At 41.7% G+C, this 23,140-nt stretch overlaps 1 protein-coding gene and 3 non-coding genes across 4 annotated transcripts; all 4 read left to right on the top strand.

Moving 5' to 3' along the window:
* Positions 1-31: 31 nt before the first annotated feature.
* WDR43 (WD repeat domain 43) lies at positions 32-23,140 on the top strand. Its single transcript, XM_063391185.1, has 18 exons — positions 32-312; positions 4,579-4,713; positions 7,121-7,242; positions 10,109-10,229; positions 11,388-11,527; positions 12,015-12,117; positions 13,158-13,222; positions 13,579-13,750; positions 14,254-14,340; positions 16,090-16,221; positions 16,664-16,801; positions 17,624-17,710; positions 18,823-18,854; positions 19,655-19,718; positions 20,616-20,729; positions 21,174-21,243; positions 21,832-21,887; positions 21,982-23,140. Exons 1-18 carry the CDS (start codon positions 118-120, stop codon positions 22,105-22,107), a joined length of 1,959 nt encoding a protein of 652 aa, XP_063247255.1. The 5' UTR covers positions 32-117; the 3' UTR covers positions 22,108-23,140.
* Positions 7,638-7,715, top strand: LOC134547841 (small nucleolar RNA SNORD53/SNORD92). The gene has a single exon (XR_010079630.1). It is a non-coding gene; the product is annotated as a small nucleolar RNA SNORD53/SNORD92 (small nucleolar RNA).
* Positions 11,631-11,714, top strand: LOC134547842 (small nucleolar RNA SNORD53/SNORD92). Its single transcript, XR_010079631.1, has one exon. It is a non-coding gene; the product is annotated as a small nucleolar RNA SNORD53/SNORD92 (small nucleolar RNA).
* Positions 15,119-15,197, top strand: LOC134547839 (small nucleolar RNA SNORD53/SNORD92). The gene has a single exon (XR_010079628.1). It is a non-coding gene; the product is annotated as a small nucleolar RNA SNORD53/SNORD92 (small nucleolar RNA).

Below are 23,140 nucleotides of genomic sequence, written 5' to 3'. Positions count from 1 at the left end.
CCCCGATGACGCCATTCGGCGTCATCGGGGCGGGCGGCGCAGGCGCGCGGGGCGAGCACGCGGGCGGTGCATGCGCTGCGCGGGGCGGGCCGGGCAGAGCCGAGGGGAGCGCGCGCCATGGCGGCCCCTCCGTGCGCCTTCTCCCCTCGCGGGTGCCGCTTGTTCGCCTCGTCCGGGCCCGATGGGCGGCTGCGAGTGTGGGACACGGCCGGCAGCCGCCTGCAGCACGAGTACGTGCCCTCCGCCCACCTCAGCGCTGCCTGTACATGCCTGGCCTGGGCCCCGGGGGGGCCGCGGCAGCCCCCCAGCAAGGTGCGTGAGGGCAGAGAGCGCGGAGAGGCGGGGGGGACGCGCGTGAGGGGCGGGATGGGGATGGCGGCGAACCGAGCAGCCCTGACGCGTGGCCGCGGCCCGCACGGCTTCACCCCGCCCTCCCGGCGCCATGTGGCCGGCCGGGCCGGGGAGCGGGGTGAGGGTCCCGTGGGCTCCGCGGGGTTCGGGCACCGTCTCGTCCTGTCCCCCTGTGGCCCCGAGGTTTAGGGAATGTTCACGTGTGTCGCACGCCGGCATGAGGGGCACGGGGGGAGCCGCTCCCCTCCTAGGATTGCGCTGCTCAGGGTAAATTTCACGTGTCGGTGGGGGAGGCGGCTCTGGAGGCTTAGTTTTGTGGTTTTTTAAAATAAAAATTGGGCAGAAGCACTGACTGTTGAAAACCATTTGTCTCTCACATCATCTGCGTGGAAGAAGCCTTCCCTGAAGGAGCGAGGTATGTTACTTGGTGGCACGTCTTGCCGTAATAGAAAAGGCGAAGCTGCAGAGCAGGTCGGCTGCTGTGAGCGCACTCAGTTCGCTTTCCTGTAAAGGCAATATCTCTCCACACTTCCATGCCCTTGGAAGTACTCTCATGCAAGCTGGTACACTGTGATTCATCTTCCTGAGTCCAGGAATCCTGCAAGAAGGTGTTCAGTAGTTTTATTCACAGCATGCATCAGGAGCGTGGGGATGTTCTCCACCTTGACCAAGTTTTAGTTAACATCACCTCAGGTGAACACCAAACGTGAAAATACCTGGAATATATACTGGGCTACCTTTTTGCCCTCGTTATGTAATTCTTTAGCTGGAACATACATTTCCTGAGGAAAAAAGAATGCAAAACCTGGATAAAGTATGTGAAATATGCTCCCTTTATCATGAGAAGGATGGGAGTGCTTTTTAAAGTGTGTTTTGGTATATCAGCAATTCAGTGTATTTGACATGCTGTTAAGGCTGCTTCAAAATGCTTAAAACACAGATTATCAACCCAAAGGAAGGCAGTATTGCTCAGTTGAGCAGCTTAGTCCCTGAGTTTTGAAAACTCTCAAGACATAGTGAAGAATGAAGTAGAAGGAGTCAGTTTTAGATGGCCTGAGCATGTTCCTTTGTCATGTAACTTTAAAGTAAAAAGGATCCGTTCATGAGCTGCAAAGCTGTATAGGTTCTTTGCTCTTAAATTCGCTGAAAGTGGCATGTGAAAATGGAGTTAATCTGTCCTGTGTGAAATAAAACTAGACACACTGCGCTGCTCTGAGGCCATAAATCAAGCACAGGAGTTTCTGAGGGGCTTTTAGAACTTTTTTTAAAATAATCTTTTCTAGAGGCACACTCCTGCGCCCCACAGGTCTTTGAATTTAACTTGGTTTAAGGTTATATGAAAATCACCTTAGCTACCTCTCAGTGCTTTCTAGTATTTCAGTAGTTTGAGTTGTGTCTCCTGCTTGAAAGTTAGTCTGTTTTAAAGCAGAGCTGAGAAACTGTTTTTTGCAATAATTGTGCCATAAAACCTTTAAAAGTCATTGACTTTTTTCTTAGACTGAGTTGTAGAACTGAAACAGGGATAGCTATGCCAAAAAAACGTTTTATTAAATGTGATTTTTCTGGCATTATTTAGTCTCTTTTTGTTCTTGGAGAGTTGACATCTGTCTAGGCAGTCCCAGTGTCTGTAGTGTTCAGGGGTAGAAGTCTGCCAGTCGGTGGCTATAAATGGTATTTGGCCAAATTACACTTAAACTCCATATGTTTTGGATTGCTGCCATGTTAAGGGAGGCCACGTGTTATGGGAGAATATTAGAAATCACGTTTTGAACTGCAGCCTCTGGAACTGCTGATGGAGGAGTGGCTTTACTGGGATGCTCCCTGCCCACGTGCTTCCTGTGCAGTGTTCATCACCTCCTGCTCCATGGGGTGTCTGGTGCAGGAGTGAACCTCCAACATTCAAAACACCTTCTTCCACTCTCTTCCTAACAGCTGCAATTGCTCTGTCACTGTCAAGACCTTTAAATTTCTCCCCTTTCAGTGTTCTAAGTGCTTTATTTCACATGTGAGCAGCAGATTTCTGTTTAGAAAGTCTGAGTGGCTTATCAAGTCAAAGAAGAACATTGTGGAAAAACGTGTGCACAGTTCTTTTTCAAATAACTTCTTTTAACCATCTCTACTAATTAAAACGTGGTTTTTTAGGCAAAGTTGAAGGTTTTCTAAATAAGCTTGAGTTTCTATTAATTAAATAGAAAATCAATAAAAAAAGAAATCAAATGACAAGGAAACTAATACTTGTCCTGTCCTTTCCATGACAACAGGGTGCCCTGCTATTTAAGACCCTGATCTACAAATGAATCCCACATGGATGTTAAATGCAGTTGTCATTTTCTCTGTGTACTAATCTAATGTAGGGTAGGGAAGTTTGATATATTTCTTTTAAGTTCTTAGAATGTTTTTTTCAAATAATCTCAAACATTAATAGGTGTCTGAATTTTCCACTGGCATTTCTTCATGGAGAACTTTCTGACAAAGTGCTCCACTCATATTGCTGATAAGGGGTGGTCAGTAAATGGCATGTGGAAAAAAACCTGGAGAAACCTTCACTGCCCGTTTCTTTCTCTTGACCCTGGAAATAACTGTGTACTTGTGAGAATTCTGTTGTGCCTTTGAGTTGTTCCAAGGAAATTTGCCATAGCAAACTGAACTGGAGGGTGAAAAAATGTTAGTTGAAAGATTTTTTCAGGGGAAGAGAATAAAGTCTGTTATTAAGTTTGGGTTTGCTTTGCAGTGGGGGTGTGTGGGATAATTGGTAAAACTGCTTAGAGACTGAAAAGTATCAGAAAACACATTAATTGTACTTGCATCCACTCTGGCCTTTCTCTTTGCGTGTCAGACAGCAGTTTCCATTAATTGCCATTAGTTTCTCAGCATCTGTGTTTTTTAATATTTTGTGAATAATTTTCATTCCCAGGCAAGATAAAGCCTGAACAAATACTTGCAAAAAAACCTATTTGTAATCTCTTTTCTGAAGAGTCTGCTATTGATGTAGAAATTATCCTTACAGCAATTTTGTATTTCTTGGCCTAAACGAAAACACTTTTCTTTGCAGAAGGTGTTAGCTTGTTAAATACAAAAGGAGTAGAAAATCCTGCCTTCACTATCAAACTTGCATATCTTAGTTGTGGTGAAAACTACCCCATCCTGATTGTCATATTTCTGGATCTGAGTAGGAATTATTTGTGCTCACTGTGTCATGTCTGTTGTAACACAGATTAGCAGCACCACATGGAACTGGAACAGGGCTGGTTGCTCACATTTTATCGGTCTCCTCAGGCTGCTTGTCAGTGCACATAGATGTGTTGTGTAGGGGAAACATCAGCACATGTGTACTTTTTAAATTGGAGAGAATGCTTTGCTGTGATGTAACAAATGTAAGGAGACTTACCAAGGTCTAATTTAAAAACTAATCAATTGCCTTAGTGATTTTTTTCTCTTCATGTCCTTGAACAGTTTTTTTTTCTTTTCTTTTTTTTTGTGTATGTGCAATTAGTGATTAACCCAGTGAGAGTGAATATGACTACTTCTGCCCTCTTTATTTTAGTTTCACGTGTTTAAGAACCAGTTTTATTCCTTCTCCCCTTCCCAGTGATCTGCATTCTCAAGTTCTTGGTTATGGGAGACAAAGTGGAATCCCTCCTTGAGGTGGCTGATAGCTCTTGCAGAGCAAGAGAGTGAAGACTTATGAATTGTCTGATCACATGAGGACCTCTTGTGCAGACAACAGGACTTGGGCAGAGCACTTTCCTTTGAATCCCAGTCACTTGCCTCTGTGGAATGGGGTAGCACTATCTTTTTGAGAAGCATTATGAGTGCTTCAGATTTGCAAGTCTCTTTTGATTACCTTTTGAGAAAAAATAAATGATCATGATCAAGCATTTCCATTTTGTAGATGAAGTATTCTGAATATCTTAACCTTTACTTCAGGAAATTTGTGAAAAACTTAAAAATGTGGGGTTTTTTCCCCACATGCATATGGTTGGGGTGGCAGCAAAAATGGCCTCTCACGGGTGTTTCCAGGTGATTCATAGCAAGTTTGTTACCCTGTACATGGAGGTACAAGATGAGTTTCTAGGATTGTGTACACTTCAGTGTTCATTTTGTGTCTTGGCAGTGTTTGTGCTGGCTGTCTGGGTTTCAAATTTGAAGTTTTTCTTCCCTCTGCTTTAACACTGACATTAGCCATTCAGACTGATTTATATCTTGCTTTCTCTCTTGGTTTTCCAGGATGGCCCCCAGAGGAAAAAACGGAAGTCTGAAGCTGGAGAAGTGGACAAGCAGTTAGATATCCTGGCTATTGGTACAGCAGTTGGTAGCATTTTGTTGTACAGCACAGTAAAAGGAGAATTACAGAGCAAGCTAGTAAGTAATGCACTCCTCATCACCTGCTACCAGACACTGACGGTTTCAGTCAGTTTAGGCCGAAAAATTATAAGTTCGTGCAATATCTGAAAGCTGTCCATGGATTTTCTACTTTACATTAAAAATAACAATAATGATGAAATTCCTCACTGGAGAGTTAAATCCTCCATTGGACTGTCATACCCTCAGTTCCTCCATGGCATTATGGAAGGGAAGGGCAGAGAGCTCATCAGTGCTTGGGAAGGTGTCACACTGATGGACTCTTCCGTAGATTTACCTTCCTTGTGGAAGCTCTTGTGGATGATCTTTTTTGAATGATACACAGTGACTTTAATTTTGCCTTTCCAAGCTCCCAAGCACCTCCATTTTAATTGTGGGGTACATAACAAGCAGAATAAATCCATATGAATGGCTGTGCAATACTTTTGAGATACTTGGGTATACTTTTGCTTCTAAACTTGAAGTTGTGGGTAAGGTGATAAACATATATAAATTTAGAGAAAGCAGTAATTTCTGAAAACTATGATGTGTGCTAGTGACAGTAACTAATGAATATCAACTCTTTTATATGGAAAAACTATGCTTGAAGAGTGTAGTTGTTTGTTTGAAGACACTCTTTTTCCATAGAAGACAGCAGGTTTTCTGAGTACTTTGTTTTTTACATATAGGTTGAATTAAAAGATTATTCACGTTAAAATAAGAGATGTTACTTTTAACTGTCTTTACTGAACAGAATATCTTGTTGCAATGTGGTTTGTCTTGCTCAAAGCTCATTTGCAGCAATACTTCTGGGGTAATCCCAGCAGGTTGTTACAATCCAAATAGTGACATAGACTCCATTAAATATTTTCATAAATAATTCAAGGTTATATTTGGAGCTGCAAGGATTTTGGTTGTTAAGAGAAGTAATAACACTTAAAGAGTCTTCCGATCTGATGATAGTCTGCTCCTGAGAGCTGATACAGAGGGAAGGCTACTCACTTCTGAGTGGCCTTAAGGAAGGAGGCACTTAGATCACTTCAGCAAGACACTTGTGGCTATTCTTGCCTTGGAGCAGATTTCATATGGTTAGCCTTGTTTGGCTTTGTGTATAAAAATAGCAGGCAAGACAATTTTTTTAGACTCTGAAGTGCTAGAAAAATCATCAAAACATAGAATATCCTCAGTTGGAAGGGATAATCAAAACCCAGCTGCTCTCCGGTGGCATCCCAACCTGAAACTGAAGGGAGCATGCAAGTGTGTAGATGCTTGTGGTCAGAAAGGAATGACAAAAGGCACAGGCTCCACAAAATCTACAAAGTTGGATCAGTAAATATACACTTGGCATGGAAATTGTTGTCTTCTAATACAAGTGCACAGCGGTGGATTTTGAATAAGGGATAAGGCAAAAGAGAAGAGAGAGAAAGGAAGGAATGAAGAAAGGTCACAAGTTCTGGCTCCAGCATCAATCCAGCTGATGGGGTATCCAGTGACCCCGGGCATCCATCACTCGAGCTCTGTGGGAGCACCTTTTTGTAGACAAGTTCTGCCCACCCTGGAGTAAAGTTTCTCACTTTCTATGTGTATTAGTTACCATGTGCAGTTTGTTGTAGACCTTTCTGGAAATGGGCTGGGGGGCTTTGGGGGGTCTTTGGTGGTCTTGATCCCCCCTATTGAGGGTGCCTTTTGTCAACAGTCCAGGCCCACTACTTGAGTTTTTCCTGTGCTTGTGTTGTCCTGATCACCGGGAGCCAGAGCAAGGATGGATCGGGAAAGTGCTGTCCTGCCTTTGCATGGCCCTACTCCAGCACATCCTGTTCTTTCTCACGGTGTGTTCTTGCCAACAGTCCGTGGTTGGTTCCGGGGCTGTCTGGCTGTCAGTGTCTGAGACACACACACATTGGACTGTCTTCTGGGCTTCCACATGGCCCTGCACAGGACAGCCCCAGGAATCACACCCACACCATTTGGACAGGGTGTGTCCAAATGCTTCTTAAACTCTGGCAGGCTTGGGGCTGTGACTGCTTCCTTGGAGAGCCTGTGCCCTGTGGGTGAAGAACTTTTCATAATATCCACCCTAACTCCCCCCTTCCCAGCACAGCTTCTTGCCATTCCCTTTGGTTCTGTCACTGTACACCAGAGAGAAGAGATCAGTGCCTGCCCCTCTGCTTCCCTGTGTGAGGAAGCTGTAGATAACGTCTCCTCTTCTCTGGGCTGTATAAGCCAAGCCAAAATACTTACATGTATGTACCAAAACATAAAATATCTTTAAGTTATGTGACTGTCATGTATGTTCTTTAAACCACACACGCTCTTCAAGATGCTACTGATTGGAACGAACTTCTCAAAAGAGCACCTTGTTCACATTGGTGTGGGAAAGACTCGTTTGTCAAGACTACTGCAGATAACCCCCTGTTACCCTTTGTAGGATGGTGGTCACGACAGTAGAGTAAACTGTGTGAGATGGCACCAAGACAGCTGCTGCTTGTATAGCTGTTCAGATGACAAACACATTGTGGAATGGAACACACAGACCTGCAAAGTAAAGTGGTGAGTAGTGCTGCTTTTCACTTGAATTTTTTTATTCTTGCCTTTGTGTGTTTTCTCCTTTGCAGGTTTTGGAAGTACTGCACTCTGCTTTCCATGCCCACAAAGTGACTGTTGGCTGTTATTTTTCTGACATTGGAAGTGATTTTATTAAGGGATGAAAGCATAATTGTCATAGTCAGGTATCTTCCTCTGTGTATTGGAAAAGCTAGATGAAACTGTTCTGAGAGGGGTTTGGATCCCATCATGCTAACTTTTAGTGAGGCTGAAAGACTAAAAGTGCCACTAAATGCTGAAAAATCTAAATTCTAGAGGAAAAAAAAAAGTCCTTGAGCAGATACTGGAAGACCTCATTCCAGTAAAACCTGCTGCATGCACCCAGCTTTGCTCAAAGGGCCTTGCTGTGATGATAACCCACTTGGTTTCGCTTGCTGCTGATGTGCAGTGTGGACGCTTCCACTTGGCTGTCTGAGCAGGCTGCTACTTTTAAAAGTACTGTTGAGCAAAATAGAGCTTAGTGCAGAGTAACAAAATGTCGGTGTAGGCATTTATTTTCTTTTGTAATAAAGTCAAATTGTTTTTAAACCTTAAAAAAGAAACCAAGATTTCTATTAACAATCCTGGTTACCTTTCTTCAGTAAAAGCATACTGTGTGATGGCCCATTGATCCTTCTGTTGATGTTTCTTTTTTTGTGACATTTCCCACTATTGGTTATTACTGCTGCGCTCTTGGTGTTATTAAGGTTGGCATGGACACTGCAGACAGCCCATCATCAGTAGCCTCTTTGGTATCCCTAGGAAAGAGACACGCTTAGATTGTATTATGTTGGGACTTCATGTAAAGTAGCAGAAGATGGCTGTAAAATCTCCCTCCGGCCATCTCAATTAGAATTGAACACACGCAGTTCCCTCGCCTTTCCCTCTTCCATTATGTGCTCTTAGTCTCTAAGGTGCCTTCATATCCCTCTGCTGGATTTACTCCACCGTATCAGTGACTTTGTTGTCCTGTCCCACTGGACGCAGTGCTCAGGTGCAGTTTCAAGAATTGCACAGAGCAGAGGAGTCCCATTCCTTGACCTGCTGACAGCACTCTGGCTAATGCAGATCATGCACAGCTGACCTCATTGCCACAAGGACTCCCTGCTTGCTCATGCTCAGCTTTACTGTGAGGACTGCAAGTCTCTTTTCTGCAAAGCCACTTCCTAGCTGTTTGTCCCTAGCCTGTACTGGAATTTTCCCATCTCACCTGCAGGACTTGACATTTTCCTCTTCAGCTTTGATATTCTGACAGCCTGTTTCTTCTCAGGCCTGCTGAGATGCCCCTGAGTAGCAGCCTTGTCCTCCAGGGTACCAACTATTGTCCCTAATTTGGGATTGAGTGTGAAGTTGTTATGTGTGTATTCTGTCCTTAGTGAGATCCTTAATGAAGACCAGGGCAGTAATGGAGGATATTAAACAGTATTGGGATGTCCTTAGAGGGAGTAACGCCAGTGACTGGCCACAGCTGGACTTCATACCAGTGATCACAACTTCTTGAACTCAGTGATGCAGCCAGATCTTACTCTCCTTAGAGGCGATCCATTCAGGCTATGTATCTTCAATTTGGCTGCGAGGATACTATGTGAGACCTTGTCAAAAGCCTTGCTGAAGTCACCTTAAATGTGTCTCTCCTCATCAACCTAGGTGGTTGTGTCATTAAGGCAGTCAGGTTGGTTAGGCACGATTTGCCATTTGTAATTCTATGTTGGATGTGCCCAGAACCTTTTTTTGATCTTTCAGTGCCCAGGAATAGTTTCTAGGTGGATTTGTTGTATAACCTTCCCCTCTTGGTTCCTGGATTATTCTTCGGTGCATTTATGTTCTGCCACTCTCCCTGTTTCAAAGGAAAGTCCCATGCATTCATGCTTCACTTTTCTGTGGAGAAACCAGTGTTCTTTTGCCTTCCTGGCATGTCACTGCTGAGGGACACTGCCTTCCTAAAGGTCCTTGTCTTGCAAGGCATCCTGCTGTTCTGTGAGCCCAGTGAGATCAAAGCTCTGAAGCTGCCCATGGACGTCTCATTCACCCTGTTTGAGTTTCATAGCGTGTTCATTTACAAGTACTGGGGATGGGTCCCAGCCGTGCTGCTTTCCCAGGAAAAGTGAGAGGTTTTGCTGTCACACCTCTTGGATGTTTCCCTCTGCTCCTGTGACTACCAGGGACCATGGAGTAAGGGGGGCTGTGGTTATGAAATGAAGTTTGAAGCATTCTGTTCTTTCATTTTAAAGATGGCAACAGAAAATCGTTCCTACAGTGTATAGATGAAAAGTACATGAGCAATGTACCATCATGGTTTTTACCTGAAAATTTTCTGTGGTAATGTTACAAGTCATTCCTAAGGTAACTCAAGTTGGAAAGAGTAAAAGAAATCAGTTCTCTTAAAATTTTAACTACTGGAAGGAACAAATTATCCACAATGTACACATGACAGTGCCTGCATTCCTTAACATTTTAGTGTTGAGAAGGCCTTTTTGAATGGGTTGGTGAATAGAGAAGTCTTGAAAATTGTATGGCTCTTCTTGCCCTGTTTTCAGAAGTAGAAATCTTTGAGAGGAATTCAGAACAGAATAAACAAGTATTAAAAAATAAGTCAACAGTTCAGTAATTGATTAGCTTCATATTTTTGAGTTGTGTTTTTTTTGTAAACTAATTTGAAGGCAAAGTGCCAGAAGCAGAATAGCTTTGACCTCTTGACTACTTAAATCACTGTTTTTTAAATTTTGCCTTAAATTTTCCATCGTGGTGGTTTTGAGATTATCCTAATGAATACTGTTTTTTCTATTTCTCCATCTTTCTCCTTTTGTACAAAAACTCTCCATCCAAATTCTAGTAAGTGGAAAGGCGACAATGGCAGTGTCACCTGTCTGTGCATTAGTCCAGATGGAAAAATGCTGCTGTCAGCCGGTAGAACTATAAAACTGTGGGACTTGGAGACCAAAGAAGTCTACAGAGTAAGTACTTCTGTACCTCTCTCTGTTCAACTAGATGCAAAAAAGTGCCCTTCTTGTTTCATGATACTACCTAGCTAGCGTTTCCTGATCAGACATCTAAAACATTTCACTGTGTGTGTGAGGGTACAATTGGCAGTTTCAGGATTGCTGGACATTTTTGCTGTGATGGTACCTTAAATTGGTTTCCACTTGCTGAGAATTGAATGAGGACATTAAATTTTTGTTTCTGAGCATGCTGCCAGCATCCTTTCTCAAGGCTGTAGGAGAAAGATGGATGCTGTTCTTTTTAACTGGGTCCCTGTCTGACACCCTTCTGTCAGGAGAAATCAGTTCACCACCCTATCAGTTACCACTGGCATGGGTTTTAACATGAGTCCCTCCACAAAGCTTGGAGTTTCCTTGCTAAACTTCATGTAACTGGTGGCATTATCAGTTTTGCTGTTGAAACAGTTGGAAGGCATAGGAGCAACTCCTTATTGTTCCCTGAGCAGGGCTCAGACACTGAGCAAATGGCCATGCTTTAGCTGATCCGTGAATGCTGCCGTGTTCTCTTGCCTGCTAGCAGACAGGACAGGGATAGTCTCTGAATCTCCTGTCAGGTGAGTGTGTACACATGTGCTGTTACTGTGGGCTTGCTGGCACATGGCAGCTACCCTGTATGTCTGCAAATATAATGACCAAAACCACTATTTGCAAAAGTAGATTGAAGAACCAGTTTTTGGGGGCCCTTGGGGGTGGTGTGTTGCCCAAATTTAGTGTCAGCACACGTGTGTCCTTTGTTAAACTTGAGAATGAAATTGAATCTAGTACCATTGGAAAGGTTGAAATGTAAAACTGGGGGGGCAGAGAGGAATGCTTTATGACAGTAACAGCAGTACAGGTGGATGTAATTTCTTTTGCATGGATTTAGTCACAGTGAATTTGCCTTTGATTCCCCATTTAAGTTTTAAAATGTAGATAAATATCTGGTAGGTCAGAAAAAGCTTCCTTGACTTACAGAAATGCAAGGAAACTGATCACTAGTTAAAAACCACTGAGCTGTCCTTGTTGACTTAATAATGCTTGAATCTTTCCTAATGTTCTTTGTTAACTAATGTTTTGATTTTTGTCATATGACTGCTTACAACAATCATGGAAAGATCCTGTTTTTTCTCTTAGCATTTCACAGGCCATGCTACATCAGTGTCATCATTAATGTTTACCACAGTGAAACCTATGAATGAAAGTAAACCCTTTGATGGAATTACAGGACTCTATTTCTTGTCTGGAGCTATACATGACCGATTATTGAGTGTGTGGTATGTAAGCTTTTCATAATCTGTGACTGTGATCAGTTTTGAGCATAGACTCATCAAGTGACTGTAATTAAACAAAGTAAAGCAGAAGGGGCACTCTGGAAAAATGCAGTGATGATCTCTTTAATGGTGGTTTCGACTCACTGACTGTTCAGTGAAGACAAGATTTTCCTTGGCTGTGTCTGAGCATGCTTCCAGTTGCCATTTGTATCACAAGTGTTTGCCAGAACATACTGTGTAATAAACCTCCTTGTTCCTTGCACTTCTTGTAAGGTTTATTCAAAGTTTTCTTGCTCAGTTTCACTTGAGAGTTACTTAGCTCTTCGAAATTAGAACATTTTCTAAGCTGAACTGAAATTTCAGTGTGGTGCTTTTAGTTATGGTAGATACCACCACATTTACTAGTGATTTATAGGCTTTATAATGCTTGTCTGGTGCAGAGGATGATGTTGGTGTTGTGCTAAATAATGTGTACTTTTGTGTCTTCCAGGCAGATCAGGTCAGATAGGAAAGAAAAGAATGCTGTGATGTCTTTCACGGTAACAGATGAACCAACTTTTGTTGACCTGACTATATCAGAAGTCAAAGAAGAGGTAGGAGCAATACTTTGTAAACAAATATGTTCAACAATTAGCACTGAAAACATCAAAATCCTTTTAGGGATGTAAAGAAAGAGGCTTGGTTTGTATTTGGGTTCTGTTATACAGAGATAAGATCTAAATGCCAATTCATGGGTGTAGGGATATTTACTACAGGTGCATTTATGAAGCTGGTAGTTTGAAATGCTCCTTTTCAAAGCTACTGAGTGCAAATTCAGTGGGTTTTTTCAGAAATTTTGTTTGTAAGGGCAGAAATGTCAGTTGTTTCCTATTTAGAACAAGTTAGTAATCAAAGAAGCAGCAAAGAAGAACACAAAAGAAATTATTTTTAAAAACCTGCTTTGGGTATGGTCTTCGGTTTTTTTTTTTTGATTTCAAGTGTTTTTGGCAGTGTAACTGCATTTGGAATTGAACTAGCCTTGAATGAGTTAAAGTAGCAGTGTACATTTGCCAAGTCTCTCAGTTTTAACAAGCACAAGTCTTCTGAAGTAGTTGCCTTGTGAAAAATGTATGAATATGAAACATTTTCGCAAACTGTTCCCCTAATTACTTAAAACATTTTTCTCCTGCCTTTAAATTCCATTTCTCAGAGCAATATTTCATGCTATATTTTTCTAATATTTCCAGTTCCCTCTTCCTCCATGTATTGGAGAGTATTCTATGATGTACCCCTGTCATTTAGTTTCTCAGAGGAGTCATCTGAGTTTCTTTCCTCTGGGCGTATTCAGTGTCAGCACCTTTGCAGAGCTGTGCCTTTAGACATGTGTCTGCTGCTGTGCAAACTTTAACTCAGGATATATTACTAGTGATAGGTACAGTTGGGTACAGTTGAGAGTTGTCTTATGAATCTTCTGACACTTGTACTGAATGTTCCTGAGTGATTATGTCTTTGATCTTCCTTTCAGATTTAGTATAATGTTCTTAAATACTGAAAAAATTCAAATTGTAACCATACAGCTGTCTCTTGATGTCCTGAACTTCCAGGAGGGTATTTCTTTGATCTAATGAAACTCTCTTACTATGCCTTCTTTCAGCCTGTGAAGTTAGCAGTTGTGTGCAGAGATGGGCAGTTGCATATATTTGAACATATCTTGAATGGGTAAGTTAGAATTCATATTGAGGGTGTCTTTGGGAAAGGTCTGGGGTTACTGCAACGCAAAGTTCAGTTTTGTTATGCTGCTGCCTTTAAGCTCTTTTGTATATGCTGGTGAACCATGTTCCAGGTGCTTCTTTGTCTTGGGTTACTGGACACATTTTTGAAGAACTCACTTGTTGGGGACTGTGTTGCAGTTTTATATCACGTGTGGCTTTAACCTAGATTTTGTGTGTCTCTTTCTCAGCCATCCGTAAAAGGTGTTAAATGTTTGAGTTTGGTGCTAATAAAAGATGCTTAGATGTGCAAGATATTGAAGTGTTCAAGCTCAACATCTTGGAATTTTTTGATTTCTTTTCCAGTTATTGCAAAAAACCCTTAACATCAAACTGTACTATTCAGATAGCAACACCTGGAAATGATGGGGACTCCACACCGAAACCAGTTCCTATTCTAGCAGCTGCATTTTGCACAGACAAACAGTCTCTGCTACTGGTGTATGGAAACACCTTACAGCCCATCATAGAGAAAGTGGTATGTAAAACTTAACAGAGAGGGTTTGGATTTTATAATATGGACTGCATGCTGCTTTCACTTGGAGAAATTTTTGGGTTTATTATTTTTATTTTTACTGTTTTGAAATGATATAGCAATACAAAACATATTCCTTGCCCTTGAATTGGGAGCTGTGACTGTTGCCCCAGAGCTGTTTGGAAAGGCAATTTGTATTCTTCCATTTTTTCAGTTGGAGTACAGGTTAATGTCATTGTGGACTGCTTCTTGCCATTTCAGCTGTTGCTAAGTTAGGCCATTGAAACTGGTTTTAATACAGTTCCAGTTTACCTATATAAACATCCTTGGAAAATATAGAGCTATGGTAACAAAAGGTAGATATGCAAGGGAGCTGCTATTCTAGAGTGAAAGAAAAAGTTCATTCTAATTTATACCATTGGAATTTGTTCTCATCTTTCAGTAGCACAATGAATCACAGGTGTGAGTGTCAAATATATTAACTGGTTTTGTTCCTGTCCTCCTAGTCTTTGAACACCAGTGAATCCCACATATGTTTGGTACGGGACATCCAGAAAGTGTTATCACTTAAAACAGATGCTGCTCTAACAAAGGTGAGCTTTGCATGAAATGTGATTTTGTTCCTTCTCTTGTTTTACTTCAGAAACGAAGTAGGTAGGATTCAGTGCACTCTTAAAATGAGGTTGGATTTCTGGGTGGACCTGTTCAGAGCTGCAGAGGTAGCTGTTGATGTCCATAGCACTCAGGCAGGTGTGGGTAAAGAGATCTTCATGGCTGCTGTGTGTCCTGACATGTGCAAGAGCACACAGTGGCCCTCTTGTACCTCAGCAGGTGTGCTTGAAGGACAGGACTGACTGGGTGGGGTTTGCCTGCTTAAGACCAGTCCTTCTGTTAGCGTCTGTCGATTTGTACAACCTCTTTGACCCTGATGGTTTGGGGTGAAGGTGGGATGACTTCGTTTTAGAGTCTAAATAAAATGTAGTGGAACCTTAAGGGGCAACTCCTTTTTGCTCTTTTTTGATGTGGCCCTTATGTGTTCCTGCTCACAGGGACCTGGGAATGTGAGCTTGGCACTTGCATGGCAGCAGTGTCCACTGAGGCCCCTTGGCACTGTGTTCTCTCATGCAGGATCCCCTGGATGTTTAGGGACAGGCTGTAAAGTTCTTAATCACTGTGCATATTCAAGGCCTTGAAGATGTGAAATGCTTGGAGTGGGAGTGAAGTGAGCAGACAGTGCTGGTTTTTTCACCCTTTAGTTATCTACCAGGTCTGGTGCTCCATCAGCCAGGCAGGGTTTTGTGCTGATTCCTCAGTCCTGGAGCTGGTGGGTAGCAAGGCTGAACTGCAGGGACAGGTGTAGGGCTCTGTGGCATGCAGTGATGATACCCATCTTGGTTTCGCTTTTTGCTGAATTCCAGTGAAGACGCATTTCTCTTGGCTGTCTGAGCATGCCCTGAGGTGGGAAGGTCAGTGATGAGTGTGAGCTAAGGGGATAGTATTTTATCACCACTGGTGTTCTGTGATAAAGTTCTTGAAGCAGAAAATCAACTTTTTGGAAATTGGAAGTTGCTTTGCTCAGTGTAGTAGATTATACTTTTATCACTTCAGAGGTACTTCAGAAAAAAGGCCTGGATAGAAGTGCTATGGTTTAAAGAAGTATCCTGGAAGTAGCAGAAAATGCATTTTTGATATTCTAGAACTGGCACACTACCTTACTACCTTATATTGTCTGTGAGTCACAGGAGCATTTGGTTGTTAAATACAAAATTGCATCTTGTTTGTGTTCATTTAAGGTGATACCTTAGCTTGCTTGGTATAAACTAAGGTGTCTCTCTGTCACTGTGGTCACAGCCTAGTTCAGACAACTGAGTTCTGTGTCTGAGCAATCCCTAGAAGAAAAGAGTTCGGATTGGAGGGAGTAGTGACTACCTTTTGCTGTTACATGGTGCTGCTTTCCTCGGTCAGTTACTGCCTTCCACTGGATGCTAGATTAATCTGTACGTGGTTTATGGAGCTGCCTGTTAGCACAGGTGGTATCTACTGCAAGCAAACATCCAAATATTTGTTTTTGGATACAAACAGTTCTGTGACTGTTATGGCAAAAGCTTGTAAGAAAAGTGGTTCATCTTGTTGTAGTTAGTTACGAAAATTAGCTATCTGTTTCTTGAGGTTATTCATTCTCTCTTAAATATGTTGGATTTGCCTAATATTTATGAAAATGGGTTGTGTCAAGCTGGTTTTACCATATGTGTGAGAGTCTCAGAATAAAATCTGTATTTTAAATTGGAAGAAAGCTCAAGATACTAGCAATTCATGCAAATGTGGTTATCTCTGTGTGGTAGGTAAAGACACCTGTTGTGAACTTGGACACCAAAGTTCTAGTGCCTGGCATTCCAGGACACAGTACAGCTATCAAAACTCCAGCATCGGGAAAAGAGAAAAAGAAAAACAAGAGGAAACCAGGAGAGACAGAGGTAAAAGGCTTCTTCTTTCAAACTCAGTAAGAATGGAGAAACTAGAATCATAAATCATCACTGTACCTTCTTTAGGTGAACTTGAATTTACTTTGTTTGCTGTGGAAGAAAGGTTAATGATACCATCTTTCTGTATCTTCCCCCTGCTCAAAAGGTTTTCTTCATTCAAGCCCTCTGTTCTTTCCCTGTGGTTTTGCCGGGTTGCAGAACTTTGGTCACATGCTTGTTGCTGCCTGTGCCAAGATAGATTAGTGCTTTTCAGCCAAAACTTCATCTGCTTTTGTTTTCTCATGCTATCTTTTGTCCGTGTATTTAAAGGAATACAGAAAATTTGTGTTCTTTTCCAGCCAAATTAGTGGGAATGCTCTAAGTGAGGTTGCTTTCAGTGGCTATTTGTGAGAAACTGCACTGATGCAGCACTGCCCTTATTTCCCCTCTGCAGGAGAGCATCGAGGAGCGCCTTGGGGCATTGGATATTGATGTGAGCAAAGTCAAAACTCCAGGTGGCCTTCCCCAAACAGACAGCTTTGCCGTGCTGCTGGTGCAGGGCTTGGAAAGCAACGATGCAGAAATCTTAAATGTGAGTCTTGCAAGCTCAGTGTGTGCTGCTGAATCTGTTCACTGGGACTGGTGGGCAGCCTTCCTGAAAACCGGGAAGGCTGAACGGTTCAGAACCTGTTGTTTCTCCCAGCTGCTTTTTGCTGATTGGCTGTTCAAAGCAGTGCTATTATGAATTATAGTAGTGGTGTTACTTTCCTGTTGTTACCTGCCTTGCTTTTTGAGTCAGTCCCTGAATTTTGGGGCGCTTTGTTTTTGATAAATTTGTTATGTCACCGTTCAGAGGTTTTACAAGTGGTGCTACCAATGCAGCCATGTTCCCTTTAGCTTGGACTGGAGGATGATCTGTGCTTAATCTCCTGAGGGTACATTTTTCAAGCAGGTACTGTTTGAAAAATGAATTGGTGACAAGTTTCACTTGAAAAGCTTATCTGTTGCATTTGGACTGGAAGGACATAATAGTACTGGGGCAGGGAACTGTTAAGAACGTGATGGTGAATAGAAATTTCTTGTCACAATGCTGGTGGAAGGCATTTATTTATGGAAGTCAAACAGAAATATCAAGGGAGATTTTCATGTGCTTGTAATGCATCATTTCTAACATGGGGCAGGTGGGCTAGAGGCCTTGCTAGATTGTTTTGGATGGGTTTATTGAGTACCTTTACTTTGTTAATTGTATCTGACTTGGAAAATGAAACTCCTTTTCATAGCAAATCTTTGGCTCATTATCCTCAGCATACAAAAGTAGTGGAGTAGGAAGAGATTTACAGGCAGGAATTGTTGACTTTGCTGATTGCACAAACACGTTAAAGCTGAGTTATTCTCTGGTTATATTTTTTAACAGAAAGTGCTTAACACAAGGAAAGAAAATATAGTAAAGAACACAGTAGCCAGAATGCCTATACATGCTGTCATTCCACTGCTGCATGAGGTAAGAGAGCCTGCACTTCTTAACACTGTCACCCAAGCCACATGTGATTTGCCTTCTAGCTACTAAAATCCAGGATATATCTCTTCATTTTTGAAATCAATTTGGTGCTGTAAGAGGACTGAAATGTTTCTTAATTTATCCCTGGTATACTTCTTATGTTTCTTGCTGAAGCTTAACCAAAGGACTGTTTGTTACTGTCAAAGCTAGGAAAGAGCATTAGATCATGTAGTACTATCCTAAATGATTATGTGGGAAAAGAAAGGGAAGAGATTAAGCAAAAACTTGTTTGGTCCAGGGCAAACAATCACCATTACATCTTCTTTTCAACTACTGACATGGGCAATAATTTGAAGCAGCAGAAAGTCCATTTGCTGTACTCAAACTTTGAACATCACTTAGTAATTTTAGAAGGAATTTGGCTTCTGAACTGCTTATTCAGTGATATTAAATAAACCCTTTATTTGGACAGAAATACTTTATTGGTTAGCCTTGGTTGGACATTACTTTTTAAACCAAACATTGGTTAGTAGCTCTTGTTATGTGAATGATATTCTATTGCATAAGCTAATGGTTCAGTTTCTGTGTTTATGAAATCCTGTGTTCCTTCCCTGGGACTTTTGTTGGGGAATCTAAGTGCAAGTGTTTAGCTCTATAATCTGAGTGGATGATCAGACCGTTGTGTAATTGTCTTCTCCTAAGCTTAAGATTGATTGTGTGAAATGGCCTTTCCTTGATACTTCCTTCACTTGTTTCCCCAAGTTGTCCACCCTGTAACAACTGCTCTACTAAGCAGATAAACAGAGATGAAAAAGAAGAGGTTTCCTACTACTTATTCCTGCCAGGTTAAAGCTTCAGGGGATATTTTGCATGTGAAGAGTTCCAGCTTTCTTGTAATACTGAAACCCAGCTTCTGCAAGTTACCAGCCTGTGTAGAGGGTGGTAGAGCCAGCAGTGTAATTTTCTGGAGCCTGGCAGTGCTTAATCCTAGCAAACCTCAAATGCCTGGAGAACTTTCTGCTCCAGTATATGGGCTGTCAAATGATCTCATGTTGGGATGTTAAACTCATTACGTTTGTTACTTATTGCTGACTGGGTTTTTTTTATCCTTTTAGCTTACAAAGAGATTGCAGGGCAACCCATACAGGTAAGAAACAACTCAGCTACAGTTCAGTTCAACTAAAACTTTTCACATGTGTGTGTTATGGTCCCTCCTACCATGTATGTGGATAGATTTCCATAGTAACTGCAACTATACTGTGGCATCTGGAGGTAAAAACTCACCTTACTGAGGGTGAAAAAAGGAACTTGAAACACTTAAAGCAGTGCTTTGTCAGGGTAGCTGAAGTGAAATTAAAAAGGGAAAAGGACACCTGAAATTCATGTGTAACCCTGAGAATGTAACTGAAGGCCCTAAATGTTATTGTGGACCTGATCAATAAATAACTCTCAGGTGTAGAGCTTGTTTAATTATCAAATGTATTTAGACATCTCTTAATGTGGTGTTTAATAACAGAACCAGCTTCCCCCCCCCCCATCTTACTATGTTGCTGTAAGGACAGCTTTGCTGAAATGGGCTGTGCTGAGTTGTAGGGGTTAGGCTGGCATGGGTTTGAGTTTATTTTTTTCTAAATATAAATTCCCTCCTTGTAGGTGGAGAAGAAAGTAGCATCCTTAGGTCATTGAGACCATCCATAAAAGATTTCAGAAGCACAGACTGCTGAGCTTGCCTAGTTTAGTCCCTCACAGAAATGTCTGTTCCTTTCCTAGCAAATAACTTGCATACCTCATGTGGATAGCCAAACTTCACATTTCCATCTGTAGAGAGTCTTTATCTTGCTCTCTAATAAAGAGGAACACTTTATATAGAACTACTTAGCATCTAGAATGTGAAATAGGTGTCTCTCAGCCAATATCTCTTGGATGTAATTTATTTCTCTTTTCCAGTGCCTCAGTAATGGTTCGATGGCTGAAGTCTGTTTTTACTGTACATGCATCCTACCTTTCCACAGTAAGTATTTTTCATTCATGCCAATGCACTTTAGTAAAACTACATTTAAATGCTTAAATAAATGTATTTTCTTTCATCAGGAATCTGTCTCCTGCTCTCTGCATAGGGCAGTGCCCAAATCAATGTATAGAGAGCTATGCTTACACCACTTTTGCGGAACCTACTGCACATTGCTGACATATTGTTTTTCTCAGTCATTCCTGATGTAATTGTAGCCACCCAAAAGTCAAACCAACATAAGTTATGTCACGCCTGTGAGAGGGAACAAAATTACTGCCATAGAGTAATCCAGTCTGTTCACTAGATCTTACAGAACTAAGTTTTCTTTGTTCTTGTAATGCTCATATTGAGACTGTCTTGGGCACGGCCAGATTTATAGGGCAAGGGTGTGCCAAACTTGGCAGGGTAGGAAGTAATGCTGCAGCTTCTGGATTGAAGTCCAGTCTTGCCTTACAAGTGATGGATACAGCACTCTTGCTGGGTTAAGAAAAAGATGTTTGGGCAGTGTCAGTCATTTCTGCCATTTGTTATAGGACTGCTGAGCAGCAGAACTTGCATGTGTTGCTGAGGCTGCATTCGGACACTGGTGTATATTCAGTTCCCACTTACAGAGCTTTCTGAACAGTGCTTCACCCCACATGTGGCAGAGACTGGAAAGGAAAAGGAGTCTAGGAACTGCTGAGCTTTAGAAGTAGATGATACTTCTAAACACGGCTAAGTGTTAATTGATCAGGCTGCAGGTGGTTCCTGTGAACCCTCAGCTCTCCCTTCTGTCTAGAATAATGGAATCAAGTGTGCTTGCTCCAAACATACAAAAGTAGTTTAAAAAAAGAAAAGCATTTGGGATGTGTTTGCTAACAGCTTCAATTTTTTTTTTCATCCGTCTCTTCTTCCAAGTTGCCAGACCTTATTCCTCAGCTGGGAATGTTATACCAGTTGATGGAGAGCAGAGTAAAAACTTTGCAAAAACTTTCCCGTCTGCATGGAAGACTCTTCATTCTTGTCACCCAGGTGAGCTCCAACTACATAACATGGGATGTGCAGGGGTGTTGCTTGCAGACTTCACTTCCTGTTGGGATAGCATGTGCTGTGATCTGTCCTGGGAGCCTTAATGCAGCTGCTGTTCAGGGACGCTCTGATAAGGCTCAGAGCAGGACATTAATTGATTGTCCTGTCAGTCCCTGCTCACTGGGACTGTTTTGTCCTGCCAAATGTATCTGCTCACCCACAGAGTTTTAAAGAGGAATAAATAGGAGGCACTGGGCCACTTTGGAGCAGATGCCTCTCTGATTTTACTTTGTCATTTGTTCTTTTCTGGCTGTTAAACCAGCACTGTAAGTGAATAAATGTGTGCTACCCTTAATTTAGATTTAATGTACATTGTTAGGAGTATTGTTGTCTTTTAAGGTTGAAATACGTGATTTAATCTAAGGCTAATCTGCAAATTCCATTCAGGTTGCAGCATCACAAACAGTTCAGGATGTACCCGAGGTTAATCAGACTGCAAAGCTGGTCTATGAGGACGGTGAGTGTTGTATGCTAAGTGTAGCTCAGCCCCTGAATTCACATGACAGCCTACAATTGATGGCTGTTCATCATGCTCCTGTGCTTATCTACCAGTCTGTAGATAGAGGGGGTTTGTGAGATGCCCATGGCAGGAAAATCAGTGGGTAATGAGGTAGACATCTTGTAGTTAGTTACTCCTTCCTTGCTTTCCTTTTATCTCCTTTAATTTCCTCCCAGCCTTGCTTCACAAATGAAATCAGTGAATTGTAAGTTCAGTGTGCTGCTTTAACTAACCTGGCAACTAAAATTTCTAGTGTTACCTGCCTTTGTGCTAAGATAGATACAGTGAAGGCACTGCTATGTTATCCATGTGTGTGAGTGCATACTTCCAGTTTGGCTTTTTTCCTACTGCATCTTCACCCTGTGTATTGCTAACAGAAGTGACCTGGTCTTAAGTGATGTTGGTTACTTCATCTCCAGGTAGAATCAATTTTGGCATGGAAGTAACACAGTTTGAAGACTTGGCAGCATGTGGGACTGGACTTTGTTTGCACGTTGACATTTTAAAGCCTGTTCCTCAGACTGAGAGATTGTTTTCTCTTTGCAGACTCCTCGGAGGAGGAAGGCTCAGATGATGAGATGATTGCAGATAAAGACTCTGACGTAAGTGGGGTTAGAGCAGATCTTCTCCCGTTTACTTGTAGCAGAAATGGTGTGACTGACAAAGGTTCAAACATTTGTTTTATTTTTCCCCCAGGAAAACTGGGATGAAGATGAAGAAAAAGATAAAGAGGAGCAATCTGATGAACAAGACATGACTGTTGAAAAGGAAATCAATGGTGATTCTGATTTGGAACCAGAAAATGAAAGTGAAGAAGAATAACAGCACAAAAGAGTAATTTTAGCAGTTTGAACAAGTGGGCCACCAAGCTCTTTGATTCTGGATCCTGTTGCTGAAAGATGCATATTTGCATATCAGGAGTGCAGAGCATTGCACAGCCTGTGTGCAGAGGCACCTGTGGGGCACTGCATTTCTGAATCCAGAATGTTTAACCGTGCCAGCCTTCTCTCACCCTCCTTCCCTGTGCTTACTTAGAGAAACATTTCCTCCACCTCCCGGTCAGATTATGCCTGTCATGTGGACATGCATTTGTATCTCAAGTGAAATAAATCTGCCACTGCTGTTTGTGTGGGAAACTTGGTTCAGCTTTACATTGAATTTGTTTAAAATATTCAAGGATCAAAGACAGCTGGTCTATACCTTCTTTCTGTGCTTCAGTTAGCAATAGCAAGTGGCCATCCTTCTGATTTTTTTTTAAGGAAACTGAAAAAAGAAAAAAAAGATATTTTTGTAATATTTAAATTCTGTCTTGAAACTCTTTTCTTTCCCCCTTTCATTGGCTTAGCCATACTTTGGCAGTATGTAAATGCCAACTTGACTAAAAAACGGATTTTTCCTTTTTTTTTTAACGAATTTGAACTCAAGACTTTTATATGTACAAATCAATGACTTTTCTTGTGCTTTAAAAGGACATTAGAACTATCACTGGCTCCTAATTTTGTTTTAATGGAGGCTGTATATAAGTTTAATGCTAACCCAGAGGACAGGCTATGTTGAATTGGGTGGGGAGAGGGGAGTGACACAGGGAAAGGAGAAGGTGAATGCTTGTGAATACAAGCACAGAGTATACCTTTCTTATGGATTTTTAATCTCTCAGTGGCAGAACAAGGACAGCTATTTGCTCAGCTAATGGAAGCTGAAGTGGTGCAAACATGTTTTTAAGAGCAAAACAATGTAAAGGTTTGAGCCATTCACCACTATAATGTACAATAATATATTTGTCTATAAATGGAGCTGTTGCAACTAAATACCACCCTCTTTGTAAAGTGAATAAATATACATCTCTTTTACCAAA

Source organism: Prinia subflava, chromosome 2 (genome assembly GCF_021018805.1).
Source record: "Prinia subflava isolate CZ2003 ecotype Zambia chromosome 2, Cam_Psub_1.2, whole genome shotgun sequence".
Lineage (NCBI taxonomy): Eukaryota > Metazoa > Chordata > Aves > Passeriformes > Cisticolidae > Prinia > Prinia subflava.
This window is presented reverse-complemented; position numbering and strand designations above follow the sequence as displayed.